The 15,189-nt window shown below is 30.0% G+C and overlaps 1 protein-coding gene across 3 annotated transcripts in view; it reads right to left on the bottom strand.

Annotated features, from left to right (window-relative positions):
- Window positions 1–15,189, bottom strand: part of LOC140040441 (kalirin-like) — a 151,976-nt gene that overhangs the window by 99,820 nt on the left and 36,967 nt on the right. For 2 of the 3 annotated variants that reach the window (XM_072086391.1, XM_072086393.1), the window contains exons 10-13: window positions 14,224–14,361; window positions 12,821–12,868; window positions 10,794–11,024; window positions 8,679–8,801 (exon numbers count right to left, since the gene is read on the bottom strand). In XM_072086391.1, coding sequence (XP_071942492.1) covers window positions 8,679–8,801; window positions 10,794–11,024; window positions 12,821–12,868; window positions 14,224–14,361 — 540 coding nt within the window. The remainder of the gene's footprint in view (window positions 1–8,678; window positions 8,802–10,793; window positions 11,025–12,820; window positions 12,869–14,223; window positions 14,362–15,189) is intronic. The other variant, XM_072086392.1, reaches the window with a different exon arrangement.

The raw sequence follows: 15,189 nt of genomic DNA, 5'->3' as shown, positions 1-15,189 counted from the left end.
ATCAAAAGATTCCCTACTTTGATAAAAAGTGTTCAATATAGAACTAGAAAGCCACTCCGAGAGTGCATACCTCCACCTACTATAAAATTCTCCTACATAAGATTTCTCCGGGAAAATATAATATATATATATATATTTGTGTGTATTAATGCTGTTTGTGATTTAGGCTAATTTCACTACAAGCATGTGTATGCGAGTTTGGAGTAATAGTTATGTAACAAGCCTTTCAATTAACAATAGCTTCAGTGAACTAACAATAGAACAGCAACGCGAAAATCAAACGAGTGAATTTGAAAAGAAATAGGTTTTTAAACTACTCGCATCAAAAAAGGTGAACATTAAATGAAATTATATTTTAAAATTACAAATCATAAATTATAAAAGTAGTTCTTGAGAAAATGCAATTTCAGTTTACTTGTTACTTTAAGACTGCTCGCCGGCTTTTGAAAAATTCTGTCCTATCTTTTAATACTAGCAGATCGGAAAAGTATATAAAAAAGTGGTCCAGAATTGGGACCATTGTCCCAAATCGGCCCAAAATTTAATGGACGGAATACACGGTCACGGTTTGCTAAATTATTGTTTACTTCCTCTACTGTCCTCATTATTATGATCACTGGCGCAGAGTTTGCAACCAAATCAACATCTTTTTAATACGAATATAAACCTACAAATGGCAACCCTCTACACTTGAATGAAACAGTTTTGCGAAACATTCAAAGGGATGATATTAAAACTGATGGAATCTAATTAACAAACTCATTCCTGAGACGTAAGTTAATCAACTTCACTGGTATCAAGTTTAACGACCTGTCTCCTGAACGCATGATTTAATACAGTACATACAACTGGTTTAAGTAAGGCCATACAATTCTGCTTTTACAATAAAATTGGTTCTTTATATATAGATGGATTGGTCCCATAAGACTTGTTTGTAACAATTTTAAGAGGATTAAGCAGTTTATTAAGAGCTACCTGAGGAGTGAGTGAATTTATTGACAATATTAAATTAAATTTCTCTACAGTAATTATATGCAATGTTTCTACTTTAAAAAATATTCCAATGTTAATACTGTACAATAAAATGAATTTGTAACAAGAAAATTGAGATATTTTAGTGGTAATTTATTTATTAGGTTTATTACTGACATAAATTAAATTATCATTTATTAATATTCTTTATCTATAACCTACTTTATACATCTGGTCATAAAATCTATCAGGAAATTATAGACGAAATCTACAGCAATAATAATAATGTTCATACTTAATGAATTTTTAATTACCGATATTAACATCTATTATTTATAATCAAACAGGATGTATGTAGTCTAGTGTGTTCTGAATCGTGTTACAAATAGTCTATTGAAGAACACCGGTGATTTATTCTAAAGGTAATTACACAAGACGTAATACTAATTCGTAGATGGCCTTAGGAAATATCAAAGAAATGAAGATGCTCTTATGTAATATTAGTCAACATTGGGATCATCAACAATGGGATTATCAATATTGGGGTGTTTTTAGTTTGAATAGATATATGATGCGTGGAAACGAGTGAAAACCATACAAAAGAGGCATGACATGGCCTCCATGCACAAGTATAGGATATAGTCTCTTATATGGACATGTACGTTTGTGTCTCAATATCCAATAATTATCTGCTTTTTAAAGGGTATATGTAGCCCCTGGCAACAAATCCATCTTTGTACATCCTCTAGTTGCCTAAATATGTGGTTAAATTAAGAAGTTTTTCATTTAATTTTTCTAAATTGAAAATCTAACTTTGAATAAGCTATTCTAATTTCCTAGGTTATCTTTAAACAAATCAGAAACAGTATCTCTTATTATGTGAACATAATGTGAAGGGGGAGCTCATTTAGCACAGCAGACAGATGGTAGATGGGGAAAAGCTGTCATCAGATGGAGACTTGAAGATAACAGGGAAGATGTGAGATGGCATTACCCAAGCAATTGGTATATCCTGGATGAGAACACAAAACATTTTGAGTAAACTTGTAGTGGGCCTTCAATCGAAAATGGCTAATATGACATGGCTAAGAAGATAAACATTTACCTAAAGAGCTTGCATATAATTTGAGTGGCATATAAAAGTTACTTACAATTTTAGTTTGATACTGTTTTTCAAAAAGAAATATTACCAAGAATAAGCAGAATGGTAAATCAGATATTACTGGAGTATCCTTAGGTAATGAACACTAATGTATCCATACATATATTATTGGTATTGCATTTTACTGTGTAACTACTGTGAATTTGAGAATACATCTGCATGAAGGTAGTTACATGTACAGTTTCATTGATTTTTAAATCCAAGGCAAATGTTCTTAGGACACTAAGAAGATGCCAAATTCAAGGCGTACGATGTAAGATTTATATCTAGATGACATTTTAAAAGGCTTGCTCTACAAGGTACTCTTTGCAGGGAGTAAACAGGTTGATGGTCATATACTTTCTGGGAAGAAATATGTTTACTGCTATTAGGGACCAGACACTAATGTGTATTAAAGTGGTATCCATATTAAGATAACTTAGTACTAGGTGACACAACAACCAACCAATAAATTATCTATGCACAAAATTACTTTAAAATTACTTTTTATATGAATTTTACTATTTATTTACATTGTTATACATAAAATATTGTCATTATTATAGTATTTAATTTTTTTTTCTTGAGAGATAAATTTATTTTTATTTGAATTGAAATTGAATTACGTTCTCTTTTATGAAACTGTACCGCATTTACCATGGAGGTATATAATACTAAAGTGTATACACCTGTAATATAAAGAAAAAATTAATACATTTGTGGGAGACTGGAATAAAATGTTTATTAAATGAATCTGACACAATGACATTTTACCCAATTCCTATCCTAAAAAGCCCCAAAGCTGATTAATTAGTGAAATAGTTAATGATTCACCATGGTGCAGGCTGTGGTTAACCATGAAAATCCCAGGGAGGTATAAAGCTTGTTTTCAGACAAACGTGCAATGCAAAGAAATCACATGTAACGCAAGTACGAGCAATACAAGGACAATATACTACATACTTGTTTGACCAATCACAAGCAACAGTTTGAATGATCTATCACTTTCGTCCTGATTGCAACCTAACTTAAAAATTGTAGTCTTACAATTGGAAATGTCTCTACTTTCCTAAAATCCTCCTGAACTCATTACTACATCACTTTACTATATTCACATTTAAACAATGTCTACATTACGTTTATTAATGTTGTCCTAAAGACAATCCAAAATAAACTCCTGCGATTTATAACATTTTGTCTGTAATGCTTTGCATACAATATAACATTAACCTGTCTATGAATGATATATTTAACGTAGCAAATGTGTTACAGTATTTGAACTCTAGTAATGTAAAATAAATATAAACTATAAACAAAGGTTGAAATAAATATAAACTATAAAACTAAGGTTGAAATAATATGTTACCTTTAATGCTTCTTTATATATGAATTTCATAGCCGACAAAAGTTACAACTATTTAGGATAAAAGATCTGAAGTTATACTTATAGGCTATATCCCATATGAGCAAAAACAGAAAAAATAAATGGTGTAATTTCAACATTAATCATCTACTTACCTGATTAAAAAGATTAAATTTTATAGTTTTTAAGAATAAAATTTTATTCCAGACCTCTTAATTTTTTTTTGTTTTTTGGCAAGAATTTCCTGATAATTTGAGTGATCTTCCGTTTCAATCACATGAAAAAAAAAATAGCCAGAAAGTGCATAAATTTACCCCAGATGCTCCAGATTCTTGTAAAAGCATTTTTTTTTTTACATGGTTTGTCAAAAGCTTTTATAATGTTCCTCATTTAATTATTCATTTTATAAAGGATCTCTGCTAATTATTTTTTTTTAAAATAAAAAGGCTAACAGTCCACTATTACGATTTTGGAATATCACAGTTTAAAAGGTGAAAGTTACAAAGAATTCAATGCAGAATAGCTCTTCACTGCAACTACTTACCATAGTAGATTTGAAACGACAAATTTAGTAGTACAGTAGGTTGTAAAACTATGGATATTGGTTTGACAGAATTATGATAAGAGCAAGTAAAGGACTTAGGAAAACAATCACAGGATTAAGGTTTAGTAGAAGGCTAATTCCAGATTTCATTAGATGCTAATTTCACTTCAGGTTACTGACGTTTGTGATTATACTATTGTTTATGTATTCATACAAGTTGGGTAATTATGTAATTTGATAATGTTAAGGTATGAATAATTTAATAATTATATTATTCATATGAAAACTTTGTTTATCTTAAGCTTTACAATTAATAAATAAGTACACTTAAGTTTAACAACTGTTTATAGTACAATAATCAAATGACGTACAGTATATAGTGATGTGTTTGATTCCTTGGTTATTGAACTAAAAGATTCTGAAGAAACAACATTTAGCAATATCTATTTCTCCATTTAAAAAACAATTTTCAATTGTTTGTTTTAAAAATAAAATTATATAATGCATCTAAAAAATTTGTTACAGTTTCTGTAAATTTACTGTACATTTTTCAAAATATAGTAGAACTAAGGGGACAACTTCAGGCCCAACAAAGTGTCCCATAAATAGAATATAAATAGTATTTAATTAACAACAGTGTCCAGAAGAATGGGTTCTATTATATTGGACAATTTGACTTAAGCTTGGTTCCCACTAGAACGTAACGCAAGGACGTAAACGCAACGCAAGCGTTTTAACCAATGACAAGCAAAGTTATAGACAGTTAGCAATCACAAGCGAATAAGCCATCGCTTGTGATTGGTCAATTCACTTGCGTTGCGTTACGTCCTTGTGTTACGTCGCTAGTGGGAACCACGCTTTACCAATTGTATATTAACAAACATTTTTCCACATTGTTATAATACTATAATTGTCATTTAATTATTAAAATTTGTTTTGCGGTGAAAATGCAATAACAAAGTACAATACTATTTTAGAATTCAAAGCATCTCATTTATCTGTGTAGCACATCATAAACCAACTTAAGCCAGATTCATTAGTCACTGCTTAAAAGTATCCCATTTAAATAGCCCGTGGGATAGAGCCATTATCTATATACTATTAATAGTTGACTTAAAAGTTGAAAATCAATGCTAAGGAGCCACGGGCAGTGCTTATCCCTTTCCAATTTTCCAATGGTGAGCTGACCTATGACCGTTCTTTACCTTACACAGATGTAATATTCAGGGAATATTTTAATCACTGAGAAAAAAAGTAGTGATCACCTTTGCCATTTACAAATTGTTTTATTTATTTGTTATTTCATACACATACAGGAGCAAGTAACTCACGGTACAGGATGGATATTTATTATGTTTATAAACTAAGTCGCAACTAAGTTCATCTTAATTAGAAATCATCATTTTTACATGTCTTTTATACAATATGTCCTCCATTTGACTCTTTGAGGTCTTTTCCATGCACTTACCCAAAATTGGTTGGTGGAGCATAAGTATTTTTCGATTTAAGATAGATTAGGAGATTTGAACATAGGATTAGAACCACCTTTTTTACAGAACTGTGAAATGAAAATCCAAACCAATTATAAATGACCATGTCGGTAGCATGCTGGTATGGTATCAGATTTATAAATTATAATAAAGAGTATTCCTTGACAATATCTAACAAGGATAGCAATACCGTGATTTTAAGTATGGTGTATCAAGTGAATACCATCCTTTGCGTGGGTTTTATTATAGCCACTTTTGTGAGAAAGACACTTAGGTCGTGTTTATACTACACCCTAAATTTAAACACGGCTTTAATTTTTAGCGTGTTGTTCGGACCGAGGTCAACCCACCTTAACGTTTGCTGTTATACTAGAAATCACGATACCGTGTTGTACCGGAAGTTTCATCAACACGCAGTGCATGCTAGGATAAAAGGTCAGTGATTACAGCCTAATCATTTGGAATTCACTGTGGGTTAATAATTAGGAGATGGTAATTGAATTTGATACAAACAAAACGTAAAAAGAAAGAAAACACAAGAAATTGGTGTAATTAACCTAACAAATATGATTGCTTTCCATTTAGTACTATTAAGTATAAAATTCAATTAAAATTGTCGATCATCCATTCATTCATTCAACTTGGCCATAGATAAATGAACTATGGTTTTTTTTAATAATAAAAACAGGTCACTAAATTATAGAGTACAAATATTGGAAAATGTAAGCATGGTAGCTAATGTATAGATAGCAATCAATCTTACCTATAATGCCAATGTTTGTTTTTGATTATGAAACCTGATGTAAATCATCTTTAATGTTCAAAACCCAGCAACCTCTATATGTTAATAAGCTTAGCTATATATGTTTTTTATGTACATCCATTATTACATTAGTAATGTAACATTTCTACGCATGTACATTTTATGTATTTTATGTATTTTGATATTTTACTAATCAATTATTACCAATAAAGTAATTTATATTCAGCAGTCTACAGGTTCTTAGGTTTATCTTTTGTAAATGCAATATTATTTATCCTTTTACATTGGTGAACATTACTAAATTGTACAAAGGAATGTTGTTTCTTTTTCTATTTATTTTGTTTATATTGTTTGTAATATTATTATTAATTTGTTAAATGGCCTAACATAATTCTAAAGTGCAAGATCTTTAGCCAGCAATGTATTATGAACGATGACTAAAATAAATGTGAATTGAATTATTATGGTAGGCTTGAGTACCGTAACTTTATTTTTCTAAATGACGTCAGAAAACAAAGGTAATGTTACACACATGACCCCATAAGATTTTATTTTATCTGGGGATAGTGCCATTACCAATACAATGTCATCAAATCTCTTTCCTTCTTTAGATTAACTGATGCATATTTTGACACCAAGAAACAAATACAGTTGATCCAATTATTTTTTTAATGAGTTCCACCTCACACCATTTAAGTATTTGTTTTATCGACCAATAAAAGAAATGATGGGACACTAAAAAATACATTAGGTCAATGCCCTGACCTCACAAATGTAATAACCAATATGCTTACAGTACTCAATCTATTCAAGTTTAATTCCCAAAACAAACAAAAAATTATCTATTCATACTCAAATTGAAAATACAAATTTTAAGCAAATGATGACCTCATTCAAAATGTATAAGTACCAATTCAATAATAAATATAAATCAGTCTGTATATTATTTGCAAATAAGCAATAGGCATTGATTTACTTATTCAATAATGTATAGGCCTAATACAATTCAGTATAACATCTATTAAGGGATCCTACAAAGGGTCCCCTTCATAGGACTGTCCCTTGAATAGGGTTTGGCCGTAGAGACAAAAGACATAAATTATATTGCCCCTGGAAAGTTTCCCCTTAATAATGGTGTTCCCTGAAAAGGGGTGTCTCCTAAATAGGGGTGTACCAAAGGAAGCGTTTTATTGTTATAAATAATCATAATCAAAAGATTATAAGGTATACTGATTAATACTGAAATACAAAAGGTTTTCTTTATTGAGACTAAATTGAATAAATTGTAAACGTAAAAGCACTGATGAAATTAATTTATCTTGATTGAAAAATGATAGTTAGTCTGAGTGAATAATAATGAAAGATATTAACACGAAGCAACAGACTGCACTGATGGAGACCAATCGCCTGGTATTCATTTAGCAAGATACATCACAGTAATTAACCAAGTGATGAATGAATACTGATATTATTACAGTCTATACTTTGATGTAAACAACAACTGAACTAATATCTGTATTCATGTGATAGTGCTCTCCTTGTGTGTTCTTTTAACATGGCTTCCAATCTAAGAGGTCCTCATAAAGTCAACATATCAAAACTACTTGTAAAGGAATATGCCATAATAGTAATTAATAGTCTTTAAATTCTGTTCATTATGCAGTGTTGTCCATTACAACATCTCGATGGTATAAAAAAATAAAAATGCAAAAATACAAGAAAAAGAAGAATAATATATTAGATAGACTCTCAAACTATTCAAAGATGTTTGAGTACAGTACCTACAATTTCACACAATTTACTTTTGACAGGCTATCTTTATTACTTATAATAATGATGTCAAATTTTCAGGTTGATTTGAAGCATAAAATGTCACTTTCTAAAACAATATAGTGCAAATGGGTAGTACAGTAATGGTCCAACATGACAATTGTACATGTACTCCAACAGGGATGAAGTTACACAACATTACTATAAATCAGAATCTAGAAATACTTAAAGGTGGGTTACGGTTCATTGATCAAACCATGGCAACCAGTACAGTTGGTTTCACTAACTTTACTTTGCTACTATAAGCAAACTAATAAATTAATAATCTTTTTCAAAAAGTATGTGAGAAGTATAATTTTGGGGTACTTTGATGTAGATAACTTCTGGTGATATACAGCGTCTTACACCTCTACTAAAAATAGTTTTTCTGCATCATTATTTTTGGGTTTTGTACATAAATACCTAATACACTAATATCCTTGCCTACAGTCAGTGAGAAGGCACATGTTCGAATCCCATCAGACTTTTTGTTAAAAAATTTTTTTTTTCATTCTGCAAACTTTTATTTCAAAATACTCTACACACGGTTTTTTATCATTAATTATTAAATTAGATAAAATAAATGTTCGACATACCTTAGCTCGAGATTCAAATTCTTCATGCCTTTTATGCAAAGATTTCGCTTTATTTAATGATTTCCCAATACCAGTGTGTTTACTAAGGAATACTTCACCATAGTCGTCTAACCAACATAAAACCTGGAGAGAAAATAAACAATAATATGGAAAATATTGTGTACAGAGAAAAGAGGGCAGCAAACAGGTTTATTAATTTATTTTATTGAAACTTTATTGCTAATGTTTAGGTTTTTATTTAGAGGTTCTTTTCTCATTCTGAACTATTTTAAAGAGCTTTAATGCGGCTAAATCAATTTACTAACTAGACATCCTTTTTGGTTTAGAAAGCGTGAGATGTTCCTTATGCTATTATTAGGCTGAGACACATGTTTCATGATATAAATAAATGATCTATAAAACTTAAAAGCCACTTAAAGTTAGATTTCCTACTACTTGATTATGTAATCATCATAATGACATATTTATAATGACAAACTAAAGCACTGAAATATTGAAATCCTATTCATTGTACTTTCATTACCATAGTATTATATATATATAAATCCAAAGGCAAATTACTGAAAAAAATGACAATGCTGTGGGTATCAGTGGCTGGATCTCAATGGAGATACAAAAAAAAAGCGAAAAGCTAAATCAAAACGATAAAGTAAACAGCCAGAAAAGTTAGCAGAGCTTTCGGGCAACACTAGCCCTTCATCAGTGCATATATATATATATATTTTAATGATACAGTGTATCACCGGGCGGTTTGGAATTTATTTCTATGCCTGTTGTGTTTATATATATATATTAATGTTCGTTGCCTAATGTGTTTATATATATATATATATATATATATGTTTTCTGCAAAATAACATATAAAATTATTGAAATATGGTTAAACATACTTCACTGAGAATGCGGTGCTTGTTCATGTAATGCTCACCTTATGGCGCTAATTCACAGTTAAAAGGTTAAATTACCATAATTAGTCAATAATACTTACATACTGTATTCCTAAAAACATTTATTATATTTCATACCTACTAGTTACCCAATGGTAGCTTTTCCCTTAATGTACTATGACCTATTTTATATGTTTCTCGTTTCTAAGTAAATAGCCTATGTTGTCTACAGAAAATAATCACATCAGACAGATACAGCTTCACATTAAATTTCAGTAAATTAAATCAGTGAGTTTAGACTTTAAGCTGGAAATTAAAATGACCGTCAGCACACACGACCACACTTGAATTTATGTTTGTTATTTGGATAAATGACTTTTATCATTCAAGTTAAATGATCATGTTTGAGATAAGTATTTCCTATAAATTTTTCATCATGTTTTTCTTCTTAATAAATTTAAATTAAATGTCTAACCTTTAGCCGTTTCAAATTGAGTATGCGTCTTATAGAGAATAAAGTTTGTATTATAGACATGCACATATGGTATATCTTAGGCTGCATCTTAGTCTTGATAATAAATATCAAATATACAGGTTTTGGTTTGATGCCGATCGCGCGATTGGATATTAAACAACTTCCCAAGTCTCGTATTTATTTTATAGTTTGTAGTTAAGTTTTCAACTTCAGACAAACCAACCATTAAATGCGATTTGATTATAAGTAACAATACTGATGACATCCTATTGTATACAGGGCTGTAGCTTTGTGATATAAAGTGATACGGTTGAGAGAAAAGAAAGCAAATGCTAGATGGCAGCCCATGGCTACTGTTCGTGTATCATTAATGTATGATCGACCCCCTGAAAAATTGCATTAATAATATTTGCATTTTTTAGATGCATTTTAATGTCATTCTTATTGGGGAATCTCATTACTTATTGACATGATAGGAAGATAGTCTGGTCATTTTTCAATGGGTGTGTCTTTTAAAGGTGTTGAAACCTGACCAACCATCAGGGCTGGGAAAGTGTACTTACACTAAAGTAGGTTGGGGAAACACATTAATCATTTTAATTTCACAAAATGTTTCGAAATAGGTCTAAGAAATACAAAGTAAAGATATACATTAAAAGGATTCTAATTACAAACAAAACCTTGCTCTACTTTTAAGTAAGAATATATTTATTTAATAATAAAAAACACAACCAAACAAGACATTTGACCTACCTCTTCAGCATCCTGCTTGAATAGGAGCAACTGCAACTGTTGTTGAAACAGAGTTTTACGATTTTGCCACATCTCGTCCAAGTGTCTATGGTTATCAAGAATTTCATGCACTACGTCCAGAACATGAGTCGCCGACTTAGAGTAATCAGCTTGGGCAGTAACGGAATCCTCACTTTCCTCACTAACAGGCTGTTGTAATGCATCTAGTAAAGATTTACCATCTGCACAAACCTAAAATGACAATAGCAACAGCGCCCTCAATACCCAAGTTATTTTCAATTACTTTTAGTGTAAAGTCTTTGACGTTAATCCTACATCTTCCTGTGCTATATTTTTCTTTTTATATGATGAATGATATTTAAATTTTGATCCCTTGAAATATGTGTCCATGATCAGCTTAGCACCTTTTAATATTAATGTTTATTTGATGTGATTGGGATGGTGATAAGGATTTATCTTATGTAGATACATTGATAAGACTAATGGCAAAAGTAACTGCAGGGACTAGCACTGATTAACAACCTGGTTTTATACGTAATATACTGCCATTAAAATTCACATGAAATTTAAATCATCAAAATATTAAGCTGGTGGACTCAAAATGCAGACAAATCCTTCTAAATTTGTCCACAAAATCCTATACCAAGCAATTTAATGCAACATATACATTTCACATGCAATTTTAAGTATTTTAAGTATTGATCTTATTCTGACCAAATGGAAACAGTGAATTTTGATTTACTTACTAAATAAAAACCAAAATATTTGCATTAAATGACTTGGCTTGTTGTTGATGTAGATTTTGCATTACAATTACATGGTTTTATTAAAATATTTATTTAAAAAAAATTAGGTTTAAAAAAAAATTACACAGCCATAAAAGATACTGACAACAGAAACACATAAATCTAATAAAGGAGAAAAGGTGTTTAATAATATAAAAAGGATTATTAAATCATAAACTGATTTGATCAAAATAAACTGAAAATAAAAGTAGGAATTCATGTGTCTGAAACAAAAACAAAAGAACATAAAATTGGCCCATAAGAAAAAAAAATAAAAGAATTCAAGTTAGAACAAGTTAGACAATAAGGTAAAACATTTGTTGTTCTTTAACACCACTACTGTTTTGGTTTTACCCATTCAGAGGATGAATTTCACAAACAAAACAAATATAGAAAATTCGAGCAAGCTACAGGTACAATTTCCCTCTGCTTTTGCCAAAATAGTTTACAAATTATTGTACAAAGCACCTGTAAAAAGGATTTAATTATTGAGAAATAAAAAAGAAACAAACCAATATCACCAACATAAATACATTTTCAGACTAAATACAAAGACTATATCTAAAAAAACAGAATTATGATAGGGATGGTGTTTAAATCAACTTAAGGTAATTTTTAACACACTTTTTAACTAAATCAAATCATATTGCAAAAGTTGCTCATGCATGACAGATGGAAAAAAACAGGAGATTCTTTTATTTTTTGAGTTCAAATAAAAAATAAAACTTACTATAAAACATATCTATCTATCTTAAATTAATCTTACATTTTCAAATAATTGTTAACAAACAATTTAACAAAACCAATATAAATGGTACCATATGTACTTAACATAACGTACCACATTAAAATTTTACTTCACAATATAAAATAAAAAATTAATTTATTCCATGCTACATGCTAAAAAATTCAAAATAAAAATCAAAGCATCACATGCATGCGCTGCACAGGCTCCAAACACACATGCTTATCAGATCATAAAGGCATGCAGAGGGGTTCATGAATAATCAATAATGTTCAATGAATATTCATTAAAGCTGCCAAGAAAATAGGCTTTATATATATACACATGCTCAAGTATATTAAAACTATATAAATGCATGATTATGAAAATCTTGTATGCATACATAATCATCTCATGAATTAAATAACAAAATGATATGCATACATTATCTCATGAATACTAAATTATGTATATTCAATAAAAGCTGATGAATAATAAAGATGTATAGAGGGCGCTACCTGTAACTGCTGCAGTTTATTTAACATGTGTTGTCCATGGGTTCGAAGCTAGAAGGTGCAAGAGTGATTGAGTAGGAAGTGAAAAAAGAGAGTGAAGGAACAGATACAAAATATCAAACATGGTTATATTCAAGTTTAAATGACATTAGACATACTTGTATTGTTATGTTCAAATGATATCACACAAATTTGAATTCCAGGGCTGAAAATTAACAATGGCCGCTAGCCTGGTTAGCCAATTAATTGATAATACAGTCTATAACTGGTCAGACTTGTGAGCAAAATTCAAAGGTTAATTTTAGCCGTTAGACATTAAAACATATACAGGATGTGATTTCAGTTAACTCTATTCTTGATCTAACCTTATTAATAATGTGTGAAAACCTTTTTAATTCCAAACAATGAGAAACAATGTATGTTTTACTACTTTCAGAATTAAAGCTTATTTTCAGCCCTGGCATTGCTTGAAATGGTATCGGACAATACTGTACTCATGTTGAAATGATACAACAGAAACATTTGTATTGTAGTAAGAGATTGTACAAACATGAAATCAAATCATTGATACCGAAAACTTTTGTATAATGGTAGTTTAAAAAACATGCATAAATTGTAGATTATCAAACTGAAAAGCCATCAGATATGAAAAAAAGAGTAATCTATATTACTGTATCAGTCACATAATATAAATTTCAAAAACCACTTGCATTAATGTAGTAGATATGCTCATTCGGAAATACGCACTCAAGTAATTTTCATATTAACTTGCAGAACAAGATATATATATATTAGTGCTTTCATATTTAATTTGATTATACAATTGTAAATGTAAAACAATTACATAATAAGCAAAATGCTATACAACTGTAAGCTTAAGCAAATTCTGTAACTAAGTATAGCTAACTTATTAAATATTAACAAAGCATGTATTATGTTTGCCATAACAGTAGAGTAAAAAAAGTATGTCATATTGTACACTGTATAAATACAACTGTTTGCTGTAAATGCATATAACTGAAATGTTGATTTTTTTGGATCAAATGTATATAGCTTCAAATACTTTTGGAGTCAAACTCCACTGATGAAGTCAAACAAAGTTTGTAGAAATTTGAATTGTCAGAGGATTTGAAATGCACACAAAATAAAATGAAAAAACCATCATGAATGTTTAGAAATATGGTTAACATCAAAGAAATGTTTATTAATATCTTTGGTATTTGTCAAGATGGGTAGGAAATAAGTAGAATCTTATGGGGAAAAATATATAAAAAATTCAATAGAAATCCACCAACAAAATGTGTAAAAGGTAATATTGAATACAGTATTTTGTTATATGGTATGATATATAAAGTAAATCTTTCTAAATAACTAAAACAAAATAAAATAAAGTAATGTGTACATACCTCAGCATAACTATGGTTTATATCTTCCTGTAGGCGTTGGTGAGAAAGTAGGGCAGATTCTAATTCCTCAATCTTAGTTGGAAGTGGTGAACCCTGACCTCTGCACTTAGTTGCCCATCCCCATACATGCGATAAATACTACAAGATTTAAAAGTAATTCCAAAATCAATTATGACTATTCCACTTTTTTGACAGGGTTCCACTTGATGAGAAAAGAATAGATAACAACAGTACTTTAAAAAAACATGTGACTAATCCATTTATATCAATGGTAAGGTAGAAATCAGTAATCGTTACATTTATCCAAATTTACAGTGAATGACGATTCCATTAAATTGGTGCAAAGCAGGTGCTGTGTACGGATTACTTTGTATTTATCAAGAAAAATATTCAGAACAATGTATTTCTGACAAATAACAAATCGAGTCACGACTCAAACCACCAGACACTGAATCAGATAAAAACATTGCCCCGCAACTTACAAAATGGACTAACCAATCAGGAGTCAGTTTGTCAAAACGAGGTCGCAAATGAGGTGACAATTGCAGAAATTAAATATTTTGCATCTAGTCTCCATTTACTCTTCATTGCTAGTTATATCAATCAGAGTTGTTGAAGTAACCAATTCTTTTATATTTCTGAACTTCAATCTCAAATGTTTTTTCCCCTCTTTTAAAAGACTGTACATAGCCAACTAGTCTCCATTCGTATATTAATCTTAAAGTATAACTTACAATTGTACTATGAATGAGCTTATAATTGGATCATAGTAATGCCACTTTTTCTCCCAAATGGAGCCTCTTTTGTGTATAAATACCCATTATCTTTTTAGTTAATCTAAAATAATTAATATTCTGAAGAACTTTCAATATTTTTTCTATCAGCAGATGACAAGAGTAAAAATGACAAATGGGTCTAACCTAGTTTTAGTCACATTACGATAGACGATTGATAAAAACGGGAAAT

Source organism: Antedon mediterranea, chromosome 2 (genome assembly GCF_964355755.1).
Source record: "Antedon mediterranea chromosome 2, ecAntMedi1.1, whole genome shotgun sequence".
In the NCBI taxonomy this organism is placed as follows: Eukaryota; Metazoa; Echinodermata; class Crinoidea; order Comatulida; family Antedonidae; genus Antedon; species Antedon mediterranea.
Note: the sequence above shows the minus strand (reverse complement) of the source record. Positions and strands in the feature narration are given on the sequence as shown.